The sequence below is a fragment of the Adelges cooleyi genome, unplaced genomic scaffold (assembly GCF_023614345.1).
Source record: "Adelges cooleyi isolate 19-005CV unplaced genomic scaffold, UGA_ACOO_1.1 ACOO_flye_CR_arks_rails_tigmint_CR_PRNA_247, whole genome shotgun sequence".
Lineage (NCBI taxonomy): Eukaryota > Metazoa > Arthropoda > Insecta > Hemiptera > Adelgidae > Adelges > Adelges cooleyi.
In genome coordinates, this window is record NW_026095912.1 from 9,379,806 (window position 1) to 9,405,858 (window position 26,053).

The 26,053-nt window shown below is 33.7% G+C and overlaps 1 protein-coding gene across 1 annotated transcript; it reads right to left on the minus strand.

The window, feature by feature from the left end:
• Positions 1–6,144: 6,144 nt before the first annotated feature.
• Positions 6,145–18,002, minus strand: LOC126836646 (uncharacterized). Its single transcript, XM_050570228.1, has 12 exons — positions 17,905–18,002; positions 12,851–12,915; positions 12,737–12,766; positions 12,625–12,654; positions 12,220–12,279; positions 12,124–12,153; positions 11,990–12,022; positions 11,484–11,510; positions 11,222–11,278; positions 10,959–10,991; positions 8,069–8,158; positions 6,145–6,496 (listed from the first exon to the last, which is right to left on the minus strand). Exons 2-12 carry the CDS (start codon positions 12,909–12,911, stop codon positions 6,219–6,221), a joined length of 729 nt encoding a protein of 242 aa, XP_050426185.1. The 5' UTR covers positions 12,912–12,915; positions 17,905–18,002; the 3' UTR covers positions 6,145–6,218.
• Between the last annotated feature and the right edge of the window lie 8,051 nt (positions 18,003–26,053).

Below are 26,053 nucleotides of genomic sequence, written 5' to 3' on the forward strand. Positions count from 1 at the left end.
GCGACCATTAAATATTAATTTACTCCTAATAGTACTCAGTAAAAAATAGTACTTTTTTTTATAGAATCAACTAGAATGAGGCTTAGGGATGTCTAGTTAAAAAAAAATTGCTAAGGTACAGATGGGTTTGAATTGTAACCGGTACATGCTATAGGTAAACGTTCTTGATAGAACAAATTATGCAAAATTTAATGGTGAGTAGGGTCCGCCATTAATACAGTCTAAAATAAGTAAACTTAAGCTTAATTACTCTCTTCTTTTTCTTCTATGACTGTTTTAGCTAAAATTCAACTCCGAGAACGTATTGTTTTAACAATGATGAGTTTTTTGTTTAGTTTTGATGTAGAACAGAGAATAATTGTTTTTAAAATGCTGATTATAAAAAATATAGGTATCCTTTTCTTTTATTACGAGAAAAACACCTTAATAACGTACACATTTGACTTGAAATTACAACACGCTATAACTTTTAGGAAAATATATAAATTGGTTCCTAACTTGTGTGGAGTATGTACCTAGCTTGTGTAGATATAGTACTAACGTAATATAGTGAAAAACCAAAGGAATTATCATTAATCCTCCCTTTAGGAGAGGTAGACATTTCGTGGTTTTAGGTATAGGCCGATAGTTTCATAACATTTACAATTTTTTCAAAATATATGTAGTCTTAACTTTTTTTTTTAGATAAAACTCCCCAAAAAGCTAATTACTCAGTTTCATATGCGAAAATTCTTATAACATGTAATATTATTATCTGGTGAGTTTTACTTACTGTGTTTTTCTTTTTGATATTTAATTTGTGTTTCAGTTTTTATATTTGTTTAAAACAAACATTTTTGTTTGTTTTTACAGTAAGTAGGTATTAAAAATTCTCTAATCGATTGGTCAAAATGTTCAGTGGGTTATTCTCAACTCGAAGAGTTTATTAAATACATGCTACTTACCATTAAAGAAAGACCAGTAGAGTGGTATTATAATTGAAAGTGATATAATCATTTAAATAAACGCTTCGATGCGAGTCTGTGGATAGTAGAATAAAATTAAACACTGTATACAAATTTTGGAACTAACTCGACTACTTTTTTAAAAGTTATAGAGCATCGTAATTTGTTGGTGAAAAATATGTAAATCTTTTGGCCTTTTTTCTCGATTTTGAAGGCAAAGAGGTGAATTTTTTAAATTTTTGGTTTATTAAAGTACCTTTCAGATACGAATTCTGACATATAGAGTTGCTACACGAAGAAATCGGTTAAGTGGTTTAAAAGATATCGTAGGTCCAGTTACAAAAAAAAACATTTTAAATACATTACCTTTTCAGCTCCGCATCCGAAGCAAAAACAAAATAAAATCTGTAATCTAACGTTTTTTTAACTATGACACTAAAAAAAATTGTACAAAAATGAACAGATTTATTTTCCATAAAAAGGTTTATATTATGTGTTTATTGTTATTACCATTTATAGCTATTCGAGTCCCGACAGCGTATTTGAAGGTGATTTTTGTCACTTTTAGTTGTAATAATTGTTGAAGACTTTTTACTTTGGTCCGTCCCCACTATGCTGCCTTTTTTCTACTAGTACTTCCATTGAGTACATATTGTACAATATATTATACTCAATGGTATTTCTTTAATCTTCTTCTTCTTCCCCTTCACCTTTTTTCCAATTATTTTGGGTCGGCCACCTTTATTCCTAAATTTCCATTTGACTCGATTTCTCACACTATCTTCGCATACACTAGCAGTCGTCATATTATTCTCAATCGCATCCAACCACCTTTTTGTTCTTTTTTTTTTGCTCTCATTTAGTCCGCTTTCGAAGCTACGCCTAATGCCTATGCTACCTCTTATGTATCAGTTCCTTATCCTATTTTCTCTTCTTGTCATTTCTGCTCTGTTTTATTTTGCTGTCTACCTCCCAACATTTCGAACCATACAACATAGTCGATCTTCCCACACTCCGGTAAAACTTATCTTTAAGTCTCATTAGAATTTCTTATCATATAAAAAACCTGACGCTTCTCTCCACATGACCCAATTACACTTAATTCTATGTTAAACTTTCTATAGTGAAATGACCCCTACAACTGACCCTCTGTAGGGCAACCTGGATGTCCGAGTCCCAATATGATTACAGGATATTGTATTGTTCATTATATTCTATGTAATATTATAAACTATTATTGTAATTACCACATGTGTTTGATAATATTAGTGTGTTTAATCATTTAATTTATTCGCGTTGTGTCGTTTATTCAAATACTCGATTCCACTCGTTTTCACTTTTATATTATTTGCTAAATATTAGTGGTATCGCAACTATTAAATATGGTCACGTTCGATTACTACTTTGGTTAATTATTTGTATTGAACATAATATTATAGAAATATTTAGCCTAGTGGAGTAAATTGTAAGATCCAACACTCCGCCGGTAAAACAGCTTTGAAGTATATTGATGTTGTTATTAGTTCCAGAAATAAAATTAACGATATCCGCTTTAAGAATAAGATGTTTCTTTAACGTTTCCGCCCGTTTCGGTGTATAAAAATCCCGGAAACTATATCGGTCGTCATGCCTAGTAATTTTAACACAGTATTATACTAACACACATTAATAGTTTACTCAAGTTATCAAGTCGAAATGTTCAGGTCTTATTTGTGTTTGACCAAAAAGAAGGCATTAAGCCAACTCGGATTTCCGCAGATCCCGGAGGGGGGAGGGGTAATGTTGAGGATTGTTCGTATAATAATAATAATAATATCTCTTAATGTGATACTATTTCTTTTGTACTTTACTATAACTATTTATAAAAACTACACTATAATACGTTAATACTGTGAAAAAAAAATGGTATGGCCTAAAAGAGGTTCGCAAGTCGCAGAATTAATTTAGACCAGTTCATCGTTTTGGTGATTAAAAGATTTTGTTTTTTAATCCATAGACAATTTATTTAAACTATTCGACAATACTTAGCAAGACTTCGGGAGCAGAACCTCTTTACATTAATATGAACACAATAATCATAAATGTGTTAACTTGACTAAAACACACACGTCGGTGTAAAAACATGTTTTTGTGTATTATTATTGGTTTTTATACAACATTTGTATTCGCTATAATATTAATTATAAAAATAAGGTACTTTGCGAGCTAGTTCAAACATTCAAAACACAAACTATAAAACAAAATATGGCCAAATACTGATCGCCTTGTACGTACGGTAAAAAAGAATCAAACAATTTCAATGTTTTGGCAAAAAATAGTGCACCAACAAAGCACGGTTATTACAGTGGTAACCAGATAACTTGACACAGCTGCGGAGGCAAGAAATTGCAAAGCCCTGGGTTCTCCGTGTTTTGTGTTATTATTTTTTTTTTTTTTGTCTATTATGCCTTGTCGAAGCATAGTTGATAGTTTATTTTATATAAAATGTAAGAAAATAACAATAATAACAGTAATACACTTGCTGATAAACGCTGCTGCCATGCCGCTGTGCCAAATTATCTGGCAACGACTGTACACAGATATTTGCATTTAAACCGTAAGACAGGTTTCATGTAAATAATATGAATTATACGAATCGGAAAAACAACCATTAACTGATATTGATTTGCACCGTTTTTGACTAATCATCAACTATATGACATGGTTCCTGGAATTAATTTGCTACTCTGAGAACTACAACAAACGTCAAATTTCTGTTTTAGGACGGGTACTTCTACTATTAGTCAGTTTTTGGACGTATGCAAAATGTCTAGATAAAATTATACCTCGTAATATATGAATAGTCTATGTATCGCAAAATCATTTTTGTGTTATCTTATTTCTGAGCTGTTGTTTTGGCAAGAAAACTGCTGAGAGCAACAAGTGTTTTTTTTTTTGTGACGCTTAACATACAAAATTCCTGGGCGAAGTTAGGTATGTTAAATAGTTTACAATATTTGATTGAATATAGATTTATTTGTTAATAATTTTTATATTACCACAACTAAAATAAAAATTACCTATAGGTGCATTATGTATAAAAAGTGCCTTAATTGTAATACGAACAGTTGTTTTTATGATTATATAGTATATACTATATATTATAAGGGATAAAGAACCAAACAATCACAGTCATATAATGACATGGATCATCTTTAATATTTATTTCTGTAAAAATAACCTTCTTGTAAAAAACCTTCCTCCTTGAGACTTACAGGGAATTTGTTGTCGAACATTTTCAAAAACGATTGCACAAACCTAATTGAACGTTTTCCTATCTCTTTTTTAATTTTCTCGACAAATTTTGTGCTTACTTCAAGATAGTGGTTTAAGGGTTTGGGCTGATCTCCATCGGTCACTGTCGAATTGATTTTGGGTAATTTATTTTTTGTTGAGATTTTCAGAATTAACCAATTTATGTGTTTTTTAATAGGTAACGAATGTATAAATGTATTCTTACGAGCATCGATTGCAGCAGAACTCTTATAGTGTCTAAAAATGTTCGTAAATCCCCAGTCGTGGATTAACGCCATTAAGTCTTTGGACTTGTCTATAATGCCTATAAATTTGGCTAATATTTCATCATTGGAAATAACGTGTACAGAGTATTGTACATCGCTAATAAAATCTATACATGCCATTATTATTTGCAACATTATTATTTTCAATGTACCGATTACCCTATTCTGGTACTCCCCGAGTGATTCGATTCCCGTCAACTCTCTTGGAAATCGAAAGTAGACAGGTTCGGAATTGGTGACCAGAAATTCGTTAAAAAACCATTTGCATGCATTTTCGTTTTCAAATAGTAACAACTCGTTCGAAATCAATTCTGTCATAGAGAACTCCAATAGTTTCTTATCCCGGTTTGCATTGAAGTTTTCATACAGTAATTGTTTATGCCTTTTAATTGCACTCATCACGCCGTCGCTGTTTTCACCGAAAGTTTGAGCATTTATTCCATGAAATAAAGAGAGACTTTTTTTTTTATGTGGGTCGTCTGCAATCGACCAGTGTTCATTGGAGTTCATATTGAAACAGTTCTTCGAATTGAAGTTTTCATTCAGTAATTGTTTATGCCTTTCAATTGCATTTTAATACGCCGTCATTGTTACCACCGTTTTTGGACTATGTTATGTGTAAATCATGTAGGTCGATATACCTATACTTTTTATCAAATTACATTGTTTGCTTACACAAAGATCTTTTTTATAGGTAATGCGGCGTGCAAAGTTGTCCAAAGTTGTTCGATCGAAAACCAAATAACAATACAGGGTGACTCTTTTATCATGAACCACGCAATATCTAATAAGGTTCAACAAGAAATAAAACAATTGTTTTTTTTATTATTGTTATACAATGTGATCTCAGTTTTCCACAACTTTTTTGTTTTTACCCCCCCCCCCTCCCAACTTAGCTTTTTTGATAGCAACTTTTGAAACTTAAATGGTAACGTATATATGTTATTAACTTTTTAAGTTGAGAATTATGTACTAAAAATTTTGACTGGTCGATAACCAGTTTCGGATAACTATTTTTAAAGTAATACTAGTATTAAAGTTAGGATAGGAGGGGAAGTGCGGTTGGGAAATGCGCTCAGATAAAAATAATCGGTTTTGGTGAGTTGCGGCCCAATCCCTAAATCAAGTACGATTTGCGGCAAAGTGGGTAAAGAACAACAAGAAATGCAAGTCGTTATGGTGCAATGTGTTGTTGATAGCCATTTAGAATATTCAATGGGTAATAAAACAGCAATTAACATACTAAATAAGTCGTTATATGGTCTCAAACAAGCTCCTCATGGTTTGGATAAAAGATTTAATTAAATTCATATAAGATCAAGGCTAAGTCTCTGATTAATGTTTATACATAGAAATTAAAAGTAATGTGTGTTTGATTTTACTATTATATGTGAACGAAAATTTACCTGTGAGTAATTTATAAAGTCAATCAATGAAATGAGTAGATAGTTAAAGAAAAAGTCAATTAAAGATGAATAGGCTGAATCATTTGGAAAGGAGTCTGGAACATGGCCCTTTTTCACTGTTAGGTTTATGTTGGATTATTATTTCAATTCCGTTTTATTACACTGCAATGAACAAAGTTTAATAAAAACACAAGTGGTTAAGAGTATTTAATATCAATGAAAGAAATTGTTTATTTTTTACTACATTGAATTAAGTGACAGTTTAGTTACAAGTTCGACATAAATACTATTAAATTAAAATAACAACATTAGGTGCAATATACTATGTACTCATACCAATCATTTATCACTTCTAAAACATTCACATATTCATTAGGATCAGGACCTACTGGCCATACCTGAGCAATAAAGCCGTTATAAGGTATGTATAGGAATCTATTGTCGTTTTGTGAAGTTAACGTGCAAACATGACCAGCTTGATCAACACTAGCAGTTTTTATATATAAATCTGGGAATTCCATAGATCGAGCCACAGCTATTAGACGGCATATTTTGGTAAAGTTTGGGAATTCTGGTGTCCCTTCATCTTAAAAATTATAAAACAAATTATTTTTAAAAATTTGTCAATTTTAGCTTATAGGTATATACTTTTGTTTTTTGTTAAAACACAACTAATACACGTGTATAAGCGAAAACATAAAAACAAATGATTACCCATAAAAAACACCCTATTTTATTTAATCTATTTTGGAATGAAATTTATTAAAATACATTTAAGCAAGAATAACCGAAGTTTGCTTCAGAACTTTTTTTTTTTGAGAAATTGTTATGGATTTTTTTTCTTTCTTTAACTTTTATTTGTACAGTCTAATACAATTTAGAACAATAAGTTTAAGAGATGCAATAAAGGCTATAAAAATTTGTGTGCTCATTAGTGTGCTAGACTTTGGAGCGTGAAAGTGTTGCTAGACAACTATATTTATGAAGGCGACTAATTACATTAAAATGATACCAGCCTTGAAGGTTATTTTATTAGATTTTATAAAATAATAAGATAGTTGATGTGAAATTAGAAAAAGAAGATATTATATTTCATTTTTTGTTAACAATATCGAACACATACAACAATATTGTTACGGAAATAGAAACACATTCAATTGATAAATTAACAATCGGATGTGTGGCTTTTGCACACATTTCTAACCAAATATGCGTAAGTTAGATTCAAAAAAATGTATACTGGTTGGCTACGCATTAAGCCACTATAGATTAAGCAACCATTAAACAAGAACTATTTTTGTAAGTCGCGATGGTAATTTTTAATGAAAATGAATTGTTCAAATTCAATCATTGATTTAGAAAATGTTGAAATAACAGAAGAAAATATCGACGAAGAAAACATTTAAACGTATGAAGAACCTGAAAAAAGATTACAGGTTGAAATGTGTACAAATTTTAAATTTATTATTTGAGTGGTAAATCATAGTAAAGGCTTTGATTATATTGAAACGTATACGCCTGTCTTCACCATAGTGACTGTTGGCAGATTACAAGCACTAGCAGTACACAAGAACATGAATATTATTCATATGGACGTGACAACAGCCTTTTTGAATGGAATAATCGAAGAAGATTATAAGTGAGACAATCATAGGGCTTTGTCGATAGAGAAAATATAGTATGTAATATAAATAAGTTGTTGCGTGGTCTCAAACAATCTCCTCATATTGGGATAAAATATTTAATTAAATCATAAAATATCAACCACTTGGTAGGAAATAACTCTGATCAATGTTTATACTTGAAACTTTATCAAATTAAAAAAGCACTAAGGTTACTACTGCTGTTGGTCTCATTTTCACAACAAGTGAAGGAGTAAGCCACTTATTGGGATATGTTGATACAGAAATCTCAAATAACGTCAATGATAGAAAATCCATTGTTGGGTATTTATTTAAAAGATTTAGGACCGACACTATGCTGGTCTCCAAAAAATCAAACGGTAATACTTTCTTAAAAAGAGACCGAATATCAGCTGGTGTTATTATTATAAGGTATGTATAAATTAAAAATGTATTATTTGACTGGTACATCAAGTAGAACAATATTATAATTAAAAGTTATCTATTTCCGATCTACACAAAATATTAATATTTACCAATTGCAGCGATAAGTAATTTTTTTGTAACTTTTCCAGTTATACATCTTCTGGCTTGTCCAAGCCGTGCCAATGAATCATTCTCAAAATCTGTAAAACCAAAAAAGTTAGTTAAAGTGTTAAAAAATTAAATTAAAAAAAAACCAGTACAGTGGGGTCGGTGCATAGTGGGGACGGAACATAGTTGGGTCGGGGCATATTGGGGATGGGGAGGTCACAGGTTTACAGAAATTTTTAAATCTGAAAGTGATAAAATCACTTTCGAAAAAACGCTTCGATGCAAATCGGTAGTTAGTATTTTCAAGCCAGTACAGTCCAATCCAAGCACAGTAAAAACCAGCAAAGTTAGAAAGTTTAAAATGAAGGTTCTGTATTTACAAATAAGCATCAAAGCGTTAATTTGAAAGTGATTTTATCCGAGAGGACTAGTACAGTAGAGTATTGGCATAATGTAATCAAAGCAATGAGGAAACGGAGAGGTCACATGTCTACAAGAATTATTATAAATAAAAGTGATAAAATTGAATAAAATCGCTTTCAAATAAACGCTTTGATGCTCATTTGTAAATACAGAACCTTCATTTAAAACTTTCTAACTTTGCTGGTTTATACTGTGCTTGGTTTGGACTGTACTGGCTTGAAAATACTAACTACCGATTTGCATCGAAGCGTTTTTTCGAAAGTGATTTTATCACTTTCAGATTTAAAAATTTCTGTAAACCTGTGACCTCCCCATCCCCAATATGCCCCGACCCAACTATGTTCCGTCCCCACTATGCACCGACCCCACTGTACTGGTTTTTTTTTTTTTTGCAAAAACTTATTGGACCAAATAACACATATACAATGTCTTGTTATGTTTTGTTGGAATGGTCGACGATTCATGTTCCAATCGTTTGTACTCCATAGTTTAAATTATAATCGCTTATTCTCAATAAAATTAATATTTATGTATTATATACTTCCATTAAAGCAATCTCACACAAACTATTTATACTTCATAGATTATATTATTTCAAAGCTATATTAAACTTCTATTTTACTAGATTGACAATGAACAAAATAAAATGCAACTAAAAAAACCTTTTCAAAGATACTTAAAATGTAAAGGGTGGGATAGTGAAACGAGTTTTACCATTTAAATACATTAGAAAATCGCCGTTTTACTGCCTCATCCTGTATATTAATTTCTTGTTATTTTCTAAAGAAAAATCGATTTTCTTACATTTAAATTAAAATAAATCGTATTCTGGTACTGTGATGGAGAAAACAATAAATTTTACCTACATATATTACTTATAAGTTAAATATTACTAACGTGTATAGCCACTAGCGGTCGGCTGTTGCCTGTTATTTAACAATAACCTTTTATGGAGATTTTAAAAATTTTGTTTTTTAATAATAGAATAGGAGCAGTATCATGATGTTAAATGTTCACGAGATTTGATCTAGCCATAAAATAAAATATTATCATTTATGACTTAATTATTATTAAAATTTATCTTAATAGTAATAGTACATAGTAATAAAATAATGAAATATTTTATACAAAATTAGAGATACAAGTTAATAAACTAAAAAATTAAAATAAGCACGAAGCAGATTATCTAATATTAGACAATTCAAACAATCAAGCGTGAATCTCTTTAAATGAATAACAGTATAACAATATACAAAACATTAGTTTTCCTTTAAAAAAATTGTGTAATAAAAAAAAACATTTTGAGGCGGTATACTGCATAAAAACTAACACTTAATCTGAATCTAAAAAACAACAGTCCTCTTCATTATTTGCAGGTAGATGGACCTTATATACTCATAGTTAACCTTCGGTAAGGTTATATAACGCAGGCTATAAAATAACGAGATAACGACAGTGGTTTTGTCGTATCAGAATCATTAAGTGTCTTAATAAGTACACGGACAGGTTTTTTCCCCAATAAATCGAGTGTCTACTATAAGCAGTTACACGATTTTTGTCGCCTGTGATATCATGTAATAAACACAATATTATGATACCGATCATTGGGCCCTAACCTAATCTAACTCGGATAGACGTTACCAACTGATAAATTTTAGTGTTTGTTCGTTTCTCACATCTGGTACACCACGTTTTAAGTTAAAAAAAAAAAAAAAAAAAATGAACTTTGTGTAAACATTAAGTCAAAAGTGGTACTTGAGCACAAAACCTAATAGTATCATTCTGCATAGATATAAATAAAATTGTTTTAATGATTTGATCAATTTTTTTTAAAGATTTTAGGTGTTTTTGTTAAAATATACGAAATCTGCGAAAACACAGTTTCCCGGCAATTAAAAAAAAACTGTAGTGCCGAATTTTTTTCCCGTTTAATATGTTATGAGTACATATGAGTTTCAACTACTGCCAAATTTTCAACCCAAAATTTTTAAAATTACCGCTAAAAACCCGGAAAAACAAAAAAAATTGTACCCCCCCTAGGGGGGTGGGAAATGGGTATAGTTTAAGTTTGACACAACTGACGTGTGCGGGCATACCAAATAATTATTTCTTATACATTTCAACTCGATCCGACTCTTTTTCTCGAAATAATAGCCAGTAAAAGTTCTAACTTAAAAACTCGTACGGTTTTTTTTTTGTTTTTTCAACTTTCGTCTGTGAAGAATTAAACTTTTTCAACTTTTACCCCCCCCAAAGTACCAACTAGATGAAAATTGCGATTTATAGAGTTGCTGTTCGAAAGAATTGGTCCAGTATTAAAGAAGTTACAGTGTATACAGATAAAAAAAAACACACATCAGAGTAAAACCAATACCTTCTCGCTTTGCATCGAAGCTAAAAGAATTGGTTTATTGGCTTATAAACTGAGACTTAAGGGTTATTTACGGCAGTTATTAAATGCTTGCTTACTTTCGTTGGGACCAAGTTGAGGCACAGGAATTCCTGTATACAAATTTTTATTATTTTCCAGTAAAAAACACACATTTACCTAATCAATGTAAAAATGTATTGGTTAGCGTTCTATTTCAATAGACTATCAAGACTTGTATCAAAAAACATAATATAGCTCTATAACTTTAAATTATTATTATAAATTTATCGAATTTGGTTAAACCTGAGTAATTATGAATTTTGAAAATTATTCTAAAAATTGTGTTAAAATTTATATTTACTTGTAACTTGGGATATTGCTTTTTGCACTGCCACCTGATCAGCTATGGCAATATGTTCTGAAATACAAAAAAATACTATACAATATATTTTCTTATGACAGAAATCATAATATTTTAGACTAGGAAAAATTTAAAGTTCCCATGTTGATAAAATTTAAAAAAATCACAAGGTACTTAAACAAAAACCGTATTAAATGTATTTGTATAAAAAGGTGTATAAAGTATTAGTAGTAGGTATATAAAATATATACAAATAGGTTACCTGGTAAGTTATTAATAAATGGTTCATCTAAATTTAAAACAAAAATATGTTATGAACCAATGTACACATATGCCCAATAATTTTTTTTTTATAAAAAACTTTACAATTTTAATTTCATAACAATAAGTAAATTTTAAGATACATAGAAGAAGAATGACCTGAAAAACAGGCTATTCACAAACGGCACGTCAGGATTTAATATTTTTGTAATTTGTTAAATATTAAATATATACCCATTAATTTGTTAGATTTTAATTACAATTTTTTTTTTAATAAATCTCAAGACCAGTTTTTTTATAGACAACGTTGGATTTTGTCAGAAAAATGAAAGAGATGACATATTTTTCAAACTAAAATTTTTCAGTGAAAAATTAATATTTTCCATGATAATCAAACGAAAAAACCCGAGGTACTATCTAGATTTGAGGTACAGATCTAAAATCTAAAGGAATTATTTTTTAGATAAAAATCTGTGTAAAGTATTAGTAGTATATAACATTGATTACCATGTTCAATTGTAAACCAGAAATTTGCTTTTTCTGAAATTAAAACGAAAATATGTTATGCCAAAATTAGTTATTAATTATTATCAAGCATCTATTTGGAAATAAGTCCAAGAAGTGATAAGAAATATTATTACCCGGCGTAACCAACATCAAATTAAGTGTGTCTGAAATTGTAATAATATTGATTGATAAATCCCGTTAAACTTGTAAAAAAAAAAAATAATGATTACCTATCGTTATATCATCATCTTTAACAATATTTGAAATTGCCCTCTCCAATCCAGTAGGATCTATAAGCAAATAGTGTTAGAGCTATAGACACAATTTCAAATGAAATCATAATAATGTGTTTAAATTAAAAATAATACCTTGATATTTGTACAAATTAACTGGTAAATAAACAGAAATAGTCGAAATTTTTTAAAACCTATTTTTTTTTATGGAAAGACCGCATGCAATCCACTTGAATGGTAATTTTGTAAAGCTAAGTACTTTCTATGTAAATTATAGGAATTGCCTTTATTCCTTTAATTTTTAAAATTTAGTATTTACACAGTACAAGCTGTCCGGACCCCGGCGTTGCCCATCATTTAGTCAGCCAGGGCTGAGTAAAATAATTCCCATATGAAGCTTACCTGCATCAAAAGCCGCTCTGATATATTTGTCTGTAATACATTTATTCAAACTTATATATAAATATGATAAAATAAATAAAAATGTTGTACCGTTTGAAAATTTAATACTGACTTGTAGTGCGAACCGAATTTGCATATTCCGCTATGAGAAATAATTAAATATTGAATTTTCTATTCAGATTTTTAAATACCTTGAAAAGGTACGTGTAAAATTTCACATAATTACCTGTCATAATTGGCGAAACGTTCACAATGGCAAGCGTTATTAAAATACAGAGAAGCTTCATAGTGCTGGATAATATTAACGAAACAATTAAAAAATGAAACTTATAAGAAAAATACGAATACTAAAAGCTTGTTTTACTTTTTGTGTTAGTGATTTTCTAGCAACTAGTCGTAATGTCGGTGTGTTGACTTGTCAACCAAAGAAGTAAAATCAAATATGTAAAATATACGCAGCGCTATAATAATTTATAAAAACTAACGTGACACTTGTGGTTTTTTAATAATAAAAAAAAAAAATCATATACAGGTGACTTTTTTTATCGTTGGCAACTACATCTTACTGTGTTTAATCAATAATTATATATATATATATATTTTTTCTTAATGTTTTCATATAATGTAATCTCGATTTTCCGCAAATTGTTATTTTCTTATCCCCTTTCAGATTAGGTTTATTAATAGCAACTTGAACCGTCAAAATTGTTAGTGTTATATTCTCAATTTTAAAATTTAATAAAATGTATTCGTTACCATTCAAGTTTCAAAAGTTGATATGAAAATAATTAGTTTGGGGTAGGAACATTATCATTATAGGGAAATTGTGGGCATATTATATGAAATTACTATGAAAAAATAATTAAATTATTAAGTAAACCCAGTGAGATATTGAGCGGCCCGTGATCAAAAAATGACGCTGCACATATTTGTTACATTTTTTCAATTATTGCTTTTAAATTATTTTCGAATCATATATAATTTTATAAATGTTTGTATACACAGATGCGTTCATATATTTTTTTTTTAAACTGTTCTACCATGTAATTATTTTTTTAAAGAAAATATATTACCTATTTAATGAAATCCCTTGTACAATTTTGAGATATAGTCTACGTGTTCATTTGTACACGTTCCTTATTATCACATTCAATAAATATCGTATCGACTATGTGTATCTATGTAAATTAAAAACGTCTGGGATGACACGAGATTAAAGTAGTATTTTACCAACGTGTCGAAAAAAAGGTTTTTAATTAAATAAATTTATATAAATACTATTGTTGTTTGTTTTTGGTAAAAACTGCTGCTCTGTATAGTACCTTTCTTATATAAATTTAAAAACGTTTAAAACTGTTTTAATACTAATTTACTTACATAAATAATTACTACTAATAATTATTATCTATGATTATTCAAACCAATTATATTTACAAAATACATGATAACTTATATCTCCGAGCTAAAATTCCAACTTATTGTGAAAAAAAATTAGCATTTAAATATTTGTTAAGTAACGTTTCTTTAAAACCAAATACTGAATAGCCTTGTACGTACGGCAAAAAACAAATTTCAACGTTTTGGCAATAAATAATGCACCAATAAAACACGGTCATAACAGTCGTTGCCAGATAACTTGACACAGCTTTATTTTTTTTCCACATGCACCCATAGAATACCGGGGGGGGGGACGCGCCCTGTGAGGCATTACTTCCCCCCAGTCTCCGATGCCATTTATTGGGTATAGTAAACAATAAATACAAACATGAACTTAAAAACTAACACACTCACTCTGGGTGGTGGCCTAATAACAATATTCACATTAGGCCAGATCGAAATTTAGTTACAAGTTTACTTACACTCAATTATATTAGTCTATACAGGTTTATGTACAATCCAATCCCCGGTGGCATGTTTCCGGGCCAGTGACGCGCGCACACGCCACCCTTGCACACCGGGGCTCTCAATTGGCCGGCCACTGTCTAGCCCTCTTTGCTTCCTCCTTCTCTTTGAGGACCGACTCGGCAAAGCGGGCGACCGCGTTCCACGCATCAGGGCTTGCAGTCATGTTGGCGACCAGTGTCTCCGGGACAACTTCACCGGCGACGTCCTGGAGGTCCCGCCTTTGGGACTCCCAGGCCGAACACTTCACTAGCGTGTGATAGACACTGTCCACCATGCCTTCACAGTGTGAGCATGATGGACTGGATGCTTTGCCGATCCTGTGGATGAATTCGTTGAAGCACCCATGCCCAGACAACAACTGGGTTAGGCGGTAGCCCATCATCCCGTGCTTTCGTCCAACCCATTTCCGGAGGTCAGTGACGAGCGTTCTCGTCCACTCACCTCCTGTTGCTGTCCGAAGTCTGTCCTCCCACTTGCCGAGGGTAGCAGTCCTGAGGGGGGCCCGTTGTCCGGATCCTTCTTCTGCTTGCCGGCGGAGGCGGAACGCCTCTTCTCGCTCCATCGCCAGCAGATCGATCGACGGTATCGCAGCCAGTACGTTGGCTGCGTCGTACGACACGGTGCGGTACGCGCAGACACTGCGAAGTACAGCTCTGCGCTGCACCTTCCTCAATTCCCCTACTCTGGCTTGGTTTAGCCCGCTGGCCCAAACCGGTGCTCCGTAGAGGAGAATGGAGTGGACGACACTGACGAGTAGCCTCCGCCTCGGCTCACGGGGGCCGCCGATGTTAGGTATAAGCCTAGTCAACGACGTGAGCGCACCCTGCGCTTTAACCGCCGTGGCTTTGGCGTGCTGCTTGAAGTTAAGCTTGCGGTCGACTAGCATTCCAAGATAGTTGATCGTCTCTCCTAGCTTAACTTCTACCCCGTTCAGGAAGATACGTGGATCGCTAACCTTGTACCTGCGCCTGATCATCACCGCTTCCGTCTTCTCGACGGCGAGTTGGAGATCCAGCTCCCAAAACTTTGCTGCCACCGCACACAGAGCTCGGTTTGTCCTATCTTCCACCTCCTCGACCGTCTTGCCGGAGGCGATGATCAACGTGTCGTCCGCGAAACCGATGACCGTCGACTGGTCCGGTAGATCGGCTCGCAGCACCGCGTCATACGTAAGGTTCCACAAGGTCGGACTAACCACCGAACCCTGTGGAACGCCGCAGGATACCTCGATGGTGACTTCTCCATCGTCAGCTGTTGGGCACGCGACCCTGGCTGCTCGCTCCGAGAAATAGGGCCGGAAGATGCGCTGCAGGTACAGCGGCACCTCCCATTCCTGTTGCGCCCACATGATGTGGCACCAGCCGATCGAATTAAACGCGTTCTTCACGTCTAAGCTGACAGCCACACATACTTTGCGCGCGTTCATCGCTGTCTGGACCTCATCCCAGAGCAAACACACTGCGTCGTTCGTCGACTTTCCCTTCCGGAAGCCGAACTGCCGGTCGGAGAGTCCACCTCTCTCTTCGAGGTGTTTCTCCAGTCGACGAACTAGTAAGATCTCCATCAACTTCCCCACGTCGTTCAGGAGGCACAAAGGGCGGTACGATGATGGCTCACCGGCCGGCTTTTGGCCCTTACGAAGCAGCACCACTCGGGCCTGCTTCTAACGGGTGGGGAAGCTTCCTGCTTTGAGGCAGGCGTTGAGCGTGTCGGCTACAAAGTCGGGGTCTGCCTTGTAGACCGACGCCAGGATCGTGTTGCTGATACAGTCTGATCCCAGGGCCTCCTGTCCCGAACACTCGCAGGGCCGCTCGACCAGTGTCGGTACTAGTTAGTCAGCCACCGACTCCGTGTGCCTGCCTGTACGGGTCAGAGGCTATGACCACGTCGATCGCTTCCTCAGCGATCGTCTGGGCCAGGGTGTCCTGGGCCAGCCTATAATGGTTGAGGTTCGTTTGGAGGAGCCTCATACACCGGGCTGGCCGGTAGAAGGACCCTGCATTGGGTCCATCTCCAAAAAGGACACCTCATCCTCGGCGTCGATGTCCTCTATTGCCACCGAGATCTTCTTTTTATGCAGGGGTGGTTATTTTGTTAGCTCGTCGAACGACTTGCGGTCCTCCTTGGACGCCTTGCATTCGATGATCTTGTGGTTTTTCGACCCGCATCTACAGCAACCACCCTTCCTATCTGGGCCAGTGCAACCTTTCATTAGGTGTCCAACTCCCAGGCATCTGAAACAACGTCGCGTTGTTCGGTCGCCTTCAGATTTCTCCTTGATCGATGGTTTTCCCTTGCTTGCACCTTCTGGCCGCCTGGAGGTGTTGGTTATGGTCCTGTTCCTCCTCTTCCTCTTTCTCTTCTCTTGCGGTGGGTTAGTGGTAGAATTAACTTCGGCTTTTTCTTGGAAGTCCTTCGCTGCGTGCCCCTCTTTATGGCACTGGAAGCACCGTCCCAACCGGTCTGGTCCGTTGCAGTGGGTGGACGTGTGGCCCCACTCCAAACATCTGAAGTATCGCGGACCCTTGTCCTCTGACGCGACAAGTTGTCCATTTGACACTTAGTTTCTTGGCTTCGACCAATTGTGCGGCTACCTTTAGCGGGGCCAATAAGTGGGCTACTCCTTTGGTCCCATCTTTGCCCCTCGATACCACCGGAAGGCGCACGTCGTTCCAGTGGGCTGCCGCTGGGCCGTCCTTAACGATGCTCCTGGTGGCCTCTTTGATGTCCTCTGCTCCGACCCACTCCTCGACATCGAGCACGAGGACGCTCGCTAATTTGTTAGGCCTGCCGACCCTGATGGACTGGCCAATAGCCAATAGCCTTCCTTATCTCCTCGGCCACTCCATCCGCCTGATCGCAGGTGCCCTTCAGTTGAAGCAGCACCGCTCCGCTCTGGGTCCTTCTTGTGCCTTTTATGGACACCCCGAATGACTGGAGGTTTACAGCTGCCATGATCTTGCCCATGACGTCCGAGCATCTCATGTTGCTGGGGATTGGGCCAATGACTATGGCCTCCGTCCTTGGTGCCCTCCTCGAACCCTTTGGTGTGCTCGAAGCGCTAATATGCTTTGAGCTAAACGGCCACGGCATCGTTTACCGTTATTTGTATTTTATTATTATGTTTTTTTTTATTTTACTCTTTCTCCAAAAATGAAATTTTTAATTAAATAATAAAAAAAAAAAACAGCAAGGAAATTAATTCCTAACGCATATGACACGCGTTGTAAACACGGCCTAGTTCCACGGCCTACTTTCCGCGCGCCGCTGAAATTCCGCGGCCTACAGTCAAATATGTAATTGGACGCCGCGACGGCGCGTGCCGGCTCAGCACTAAATTAAAAAGCACAATTAAGCAAAAGCTTTATCACTTACGGTTTACCGACTTGGCTTTTCGTGTTCCTTGGAAGGAACTTTATCCGTGCTTCTTCGAATCGCGGTTCTGCGACCACCCAGGGCCGAGTTATTAGAGTTTGACTTTGGGCCCGTCCACCGTATGTGTCGACAACTGTTGCATTAACGCCCGTGATAATATATTATAACACTATTATTACATACACGCTATTTTACAATTTGAACAAACTTTAAATACGCGTATTTACCACGTATAAAAGAGTTCGATTTTGGGCCCGCGTTCGAACCGTTGGGCCGAAATTTTTTACCCGTTAAATTGTTAGGCTAAATTTTTTACCCGTAAAGCACAAAAAACGGGCACTGCAATTTTCTAATGTACTCACTTTATCGCGGATCGGCCAGAAACGCGTACACACATGACGGCTGCTCAAACACGACCAACTTGACACAGCTGCCGCAGCGTAAAAATGTAAAGCCCTGGATCTCTCCCTGAATTCTCTGTATTGTATGTTATTTTTTTTTTGTCTATTATGCCTTATCAAAGCATTGTCGATTGTTGATTTTTATAATATTTATAATAATAATAATAATAATAATAGTAATACAATTGCTGATAAACGCTGCTGCCATGTCGCTGTGACAAATTATCACACAGATACTTGCATTTAAACCGTAAGACAGGTTTCATGTAAATAGTATGAATTCAAAATCGGACAAACAACCATTAACTGATATCAATTTGCACCATTTTTTACTAATCGACAACTAGCAACATGGTTGCCATAATTCATTTGCTCCTCTGAGATACTCTGAACTACTACAAACGTCAAATTTCTGTTCTTGGACAGGAAATTCTCTATTAGTCAGTTTTTAAACGTATGCAAAATGTGCGGAAGAAATTATACCTCGTAATGTATAAATAATCAATAAATCACGAAATTATTTTTGTGTTATCTTATTTGTTAGTTATTTGGCAAAAAAACTATTGAGAGCAACAAATGTTTTATTTTGTGACGCTTAGTCTACAAGTTTCCCTGTCGGATATGGGTATATTAAATAGTACGCTATATATTATTGAATAGATATTTATTTGTATTTATTTTTATATTCCTACGACCAAATAAAAAAATACCTTTAGGTGCGTAAAAAATAAAATGTGCCTTAATTTCAATACGAACAATTGTTTTTATGATTATATAATATAGAATATAAGGGACAATCAAAGTCATATAATGTACATCTTATCATAGACATGTATCATCTTTAATATAAAACATCGGGCTGTGGTGGAAATTTTTGGTCAATCATTTTTAAAAATGATTGCACCATTCTGATTGAACGTTTTCCAATCTCCTTTTCAATTTTCTCTACAAATCTTGTGCCTACTTCAAGAATGTGTTTTAAGGGTTCAGATTGGTCGCTTTTGGTCACTGTCGATTTAATTTTGGGTAATTTATTTTTTAATGAGATTTTCAGAATTAACCATTTTATGTGTTTTAAGGAAGGTTCAAAAAAAATTTTTGCTTCATAACTCTTAGGGTTTCTAAAGTTGTCTGTAAATTCCCAGTTGTTATTCAACGCCAATAAGTCTTTGAACTTGTCTATAGAGTCTAAAAATTTAGCTAATATTTCATCTTTGGATAAATTGAGTTTAGAGGATTGTACATCGGTAATCAAAACGGTATATGGAAATATAATATGCAACATTATTATTTTCAATGTGCCGATTACCCTATTCTGGTACTCTCCAAGTAATCTGATTCCCGTCAATTCGCTTGGAAACCGAAAGTCGACAGGTTCGGAATCGGCCATCAAAAATTCGTCAAAAAACAATTTGCAAGATTTTTCGTTTTCAAATAGCAACAACTCGTACGAAATAAATTCTGTCGTCGAGAACTCCAATATTTTCTTATCCCGGTTTGCATTGAAGTTTTCATACAGTAACTGTTTGTTCCTTCTTATTGCATTCATCACGCCTTCATTGTTTCCACCGAAAGTTTGAGCATTTATTCCATGAAATAATAAGAGATGTTTTTTTATATGTGGGTCGTCTGCGATTGACCAGTGTTGAATGGATTTCATATTGAAACAGTTTCTCGAATTACAGCTTTTGACGTGTTCCTTTATTATGGACAGCACGTAATCGTGCAAAAATTTAATTTCTTTTAAAATTTCAGACTTTGACTTACCGCCTTTGACAATCTGCCCAAAGAAATTACTTATTTGACGAGCGCATATGTATAGTAACTATAGATCGTCTATCCAGTATTCTTGCGGATCCAACATCGAATTGACCATAATGTTCGCTTCTTTTACGAACGAAAAATCCTCAATTGTCTCCGACGTGAGAACGTTTTCGTCGTTGTCGAAAATTGCATCGCCCGTCAATTTAAAATGAAACTGAGCGTTGTAAAGATAACCGCACTCCAGTTCGTCGTATAAGTGGACTATTTTTTTATACAATTCTGAGGACCACTCCTTTTCTAGTTTTTGGCGTTTGTGTTGGTTGGGTTTGTGAATGTAACCGGTAGCTAAAGACTGTAAGCTTAATAATTTGTCTAAATATTCATTTTTTTTCGTTATGTCACCGTACGACTGGTAGGGAATTTGCGTTATAAAAAATAACAACATTACGTACCACGTGTTCAACACAGCCATTTTGTCGCCTCTTACAGTAGCTTTATCTGTGAAATAATTAAAGACATTAATATCAAACATTTACTATCATCAATAAAAGAAAATTACGTACACTTTACTTACTCGAACTTGTAGATGTGACTTCCAACGTACTAGTGCGACTCGATTTCTTTTCATACAAATACCATCGTTGTTTACACAACAAATCGAAAGGTGTTTGGTTTATATGTCTTTGTTTTTTGTATATTATATAGGTCGATATACTTATATCTTTTATCAAAATACCTTCGTTGTTTACCCAAAGCATGTTTTTGATAGGCCATGCGGTGTGCTCGCAAACTATTGGTATTATTTTTCATATCCAAAGTTTTGCGATCGAAAAATAAAATATAACAAAGATATAAATAAGAAAAACATACATACATATATATAGAAACAATTTAAAAATTAACTTTTTACGCAACTTAGTTGGCATCAACTTTGAAAATTAAAATAATATAAATAATAGCTCTATAATTGTCATTAAAAACTATTGAGTAACCAAAATTCTTTTTCAGATACAACACAATATTGAGGCAATGGTTACTATAATTATGGTATAACTTTAAACATCTATCCAGCTATAACAGCTGAAAATTTAATATTTGGTTTTAAAAGTTCGTTCTGTTTTTCCTTTATGTTGAGTTGTGTACACTAGTTTCATGTTTTATACCAAGATCTTCCAATGTGGCTAAAACTTGGGCATTTAAATACTCTAAACCACAGTCGCTTCTAAGTGTTCTAACAACATTATTTGTTCGAGTTTTAACAGTACGCTTTGCTTAATAGTATGGCATGAACGATATACCATATTGCCTAATAGTCTAGGAATTGTCAATAAATTGCTAGTGTCACCGTGACTAAAGCAAAATCCTGAGTGACAACAGTAGTTAATTAATCGGACTCCGGGAATACTTTAAAGCAGAACCTTTTTATATCTACAAACAATTTTTTAATTTAAGTTTTGTTTTTTAAGTGTAAATCATAATATGTAATGGTTACATTTTAATAAAACATATTGGCTAATCTTTTTTTTTGGAAACATCTTATAATTGTTCAACTAAAGGCTCAGCCTATTTCATTTACATTAATGTGAACACAATAATAAAAAATTTGTTTTCTAGAAAAAGATACACGTAGGTGAAAAATATGTTTTTAAGTGTTATTATTGGTTTTTATACAACATTTGTAAAAATATGGTACTATCTTGCGAGCAAATTCAAACATTAAAAAACACTAACAATAAAAGAAACGAGGGTTGAGCGTGTACTAATTTGATGGTATCTGAATATAGTATGATTGTAATTATTATAACAATGTAATGATTATTCCTAACCTATTATATTTGTTTTAATTGGTTATCGCGTATGAATGTGGGAATAAATTGTATATACAAAATCACACTAAAATTTAAAATAATAATACATTGAAAATATTTTCGAATACTTATTGACCGATGATTCAGTCGCAGTTGTTTGTCTTTTATCTACATTGTCAAACGACACATAACGTATCGTTGAACGATACACATTTAACGAAACACATAACGTCCTAGAAATTTACCACTGTCAAAGTGTAATTTTCTTAATAACCAGCTGTTGTCATATTTCCTTCAAATGGTCTTTATACTTCTTAACCAGATGGTCTCTAACGATGGTCCAACTGCATAATACAAAACATATAAGAAGGGCAAAATTGAAAACATAATTTATCAAAAACGTTTTTTTTTCATTTTAACTGCTTGTAATATTTGTATAATATATTTTATTACACATTGTAAAACTACTCAATTATATTTGTAAAATACAATAGTTCTCTTATCGTAAAACTTAAAATGTGTGACACAGTCTGAACCAAACACAGTATAAACCAGCATAGTCTAAATCAAGCACAGTCCAAATCAAGCAAGGGCCAAACCAGCACAGAATGAAATGTCTAAAGTACGGTCTAGTACAGATTCGCATCGATACGTCTAGGTTTTTTTTGGGAAACTTGTACAGATTCATTATTTTTTGCAGACAAGTTTTCTATAATAAAAGTTAGAGTGTTAAGATACACAACTGTAGATATCATATCTGTTTTAACACACTTAACTTCTTTTGGAGGAACCTTCAATGCTTTATGCAATATGTATTGTTAAAACTTGTATGGTGCGTACTAGCAAAATTTACAAACGATATAATAACATTTTACGGTTTGTTGTTTATCAAAAACATGTGTTTTTTTAGTGTGTTTTGCTTTGTTGTTTGCATTTAAGTACCTATTCAAATGTTGGAAATATTTTCTTGCATAACCGTAAAACCTTGAAGCTCCAATAATTATAGCAAACCATTATTTAAAATATAATATTATTATATAAAATTGTTATAATGTAATCAGTGATTACTTGGTATTACATTTAATTTGATTGTCAAAATAAATATATAATAATAATATTTCCTTAACTACTATAAATTAAAGAATGGAGTCAAATAATATTTTTAAAAATTAGCAAACATAAACACAATAATATAAAATTGTAAACTAGATAATAATTAAGACATACGATGGTGAAAAACATTGTTTTAAGTATTATTATTCGTTTATTTTTTTTATGAATATTTACAATCTATGCAACGAGGCATAAATAGCAAATAGTTACATTATTATATATAAAGAAAAAATAATACGGTAATATTTATAAGGGAGGCCATCCAGGAATAGAACCTAACGTGACTTTTTCCTTATTATTTTTAATTAGATTAATTTGTTTAATTAGATGCAAGTGTGTGTGTTCAATAGATTCTAGGCTTTAAATACATCAAAATGATTCAACTCAAACCGTGGAGTTGGAAAAAAGTGTTGCATTGATTTATGTACAAATAACGAAAACATATAATCCCATTTATATTTCAACTATTGTGGGGTACAGATTAAAATTAATATAATTCAAATTTTTTTTTTAATCACAGTTTTATTTTATTTAGAAACTTTTTAGGAAGGCGTCGAGGTCGGCGTCCAGGACTACTAAATTAAGTTGTTAAAGACCACTTTAATCATTACCTATAATTAACAATATTCCAAATTTATTATCCCATTTCTTAGTTGTTTTGGCAACAAAATTGTTGAAAGCAACAAATGTTTTTTTTTAGTTTCTTTACCTTCAGATATACTGTGCGGAGTTATATTAAACAGTACGCTATATTTGATTGAATATATATTTATTTGTATTAATTTTTATATTCCCACAACCAAAACAAAAATTTCCCATGGTTGAATTATGAATAAAAAGTGCCTTAATTATAAGAGATAAAAAACCAAACATTCACAGACATAAAAATTCGTGTATCATTTTTCATATGCAACTACGAATCTATCATTTTTTAAAAAACTTTCCTCCTCGGAACTTGGTAGAAATTTGTTGTCGATCATTATCAAAAACGATTTTACTAACCTGATTGACGTTTTCCAATCTCTTCTTCAATTTTCTCGAAAAATCTCATGCCCACTTCAAGATTGTGTTTTAAGGCTTTGGACTGGTGTTTATCGGTCACGGTCGATCTGATTTCGGGTAAATTACTTTTGCTCCTAATATTCTTAATTAACCATTGAACGTATTCCTTATTTAATGACCAACCTATATCCGGACAAACAACAAAGGGGTTAGCGTCTTCTAAATCGATAATCAAATCGGTATACGACAATGTCATTTGCAACATTATTATTTTTAACGTGCCGATTACCCTATACTGGTACTCTCCGAGTGATTCGATTTCCACTAACTCAGTTGGAAACCGAAAGTCGACAGGTTCGGAATCGGCCATCAAAAATTCGTCAAAAAACAAATTGCAAGATTTTTCGTTTTCAAATAGCAGCAACTCGTTCGAAATTAATTCTTTCATCGAGAACTCCAATTGTTTCTGATCCCGGTTTGCATTGAAGTTTTCATACAGTAATTGTTTGTTCCTTCTTATTGCATTCGTCACGCCATCAATGTTTCCACCAAAAGTTTGAGCATTTATTCCATGAAATAAAGAGAGACTTTTTTTTTTATGTGGGTCGTCTGCCATCGACCAGTGTTCATTGGATTTCATATTGAAACAGTTTCTCGAATTACAGCTTTTGACGTGTTCCTTTATTATGGACAGCACGTAATCGTGCAACAATTTAATTTCTTTTAAAATTTCGGACTTTGACTTACCGCCATTGACAATCTGCCCAAAGAAATTACTTATTTGACAAGCGCGTATGTATAGTAACCATATATCATCTATCCAATTTTCTCGCGGATCCAACAACGAATTGACCATAATGTTCGCTTCTTTTACGAACGAAAAATCCTCAACTGTCTCCGATGTGAGAACGTTCTTGTCGTTGCCGAAAATTGCATCGCCCGTCATTTTAAAATGAAACTGAGCGTTGTAAAAATAACCGCACTCCAGTTCGTCGTATAAGTGGTTTATTCTTCTATACAGTTCAGAGGGCGACTCCTTTCCTAGTTTTTGACGCTCGGGGTTGTTAGGTTTGTGAATGTAACCGGTAGTCAAAGACTTCAAGCTTAATAATTTGCCTATATAATCGACTTTTAGATTCGATGCAGAGCGTTGAAGGTATTTTTTTGTTATGTCACCGCACGAATGGTAGAGAATTTGCGTTATAAAAAATAACAACGTTACGTACCACGATTTCAATACTACCATTTTGTCGCCTCTTACAGTAGCCTAATCTGTGAAATAATTAAAGGCATTAGTATTAAACATTTTGACTATCATCGTTAAAAGACCAATGCGTAGATTTTACTTACTCGAACTTGTAGATGTGATTTCCAACGTACTAGTGCGACTCGATTTATTTTCATACAAATACCATCGTTGTTTACACAAAAAGTGCGTACGATTTTAAATTATGTTTTTGTAACCTGGTTTATATGACTTTGTTATTTGTATACCATATAGATATATACCTATAATATCTTACATGAACATATGCGCTGTACATAATAAAAAACATACTGTCGTGTACGCACTTTGGTGCACGAACCGTTAAACACACACACACACATGCATATAGAAATAAATATACAAAAAAACCAAATGTAGTCTAAATAATACCAAGTATCCTCCAACATAGTAATAAATTACCAAATTTGGGTGCAACCTAAAAGAGAATTTAAAAGTTTCGATGTGAACCTATGTTCAAAACCAGTCCAGTAAAATAAATAGTTTTGCAAAAAATTGTATGAGTCTCTCACTTTTTTTTTTCATTTATTTTTCATAGTCCCTAATTTCCTACTATATATTTACTTGAATAGTCATTGAGCCTATTGGGTAGGAATTTAAGTTTATCGTTATGATTATGTCCGTGCATGGGATCAGTAGCTCATAAGATGTGTACTATATTATTTGTTAATTAGGAAGCCTACTCCTGTGTATCTATAACCTGTTTGAACAAATCTATATTCGTCGCTATAAAAATCACCGCATTTATACCATCTTATTTCACTCACTAAGAATGT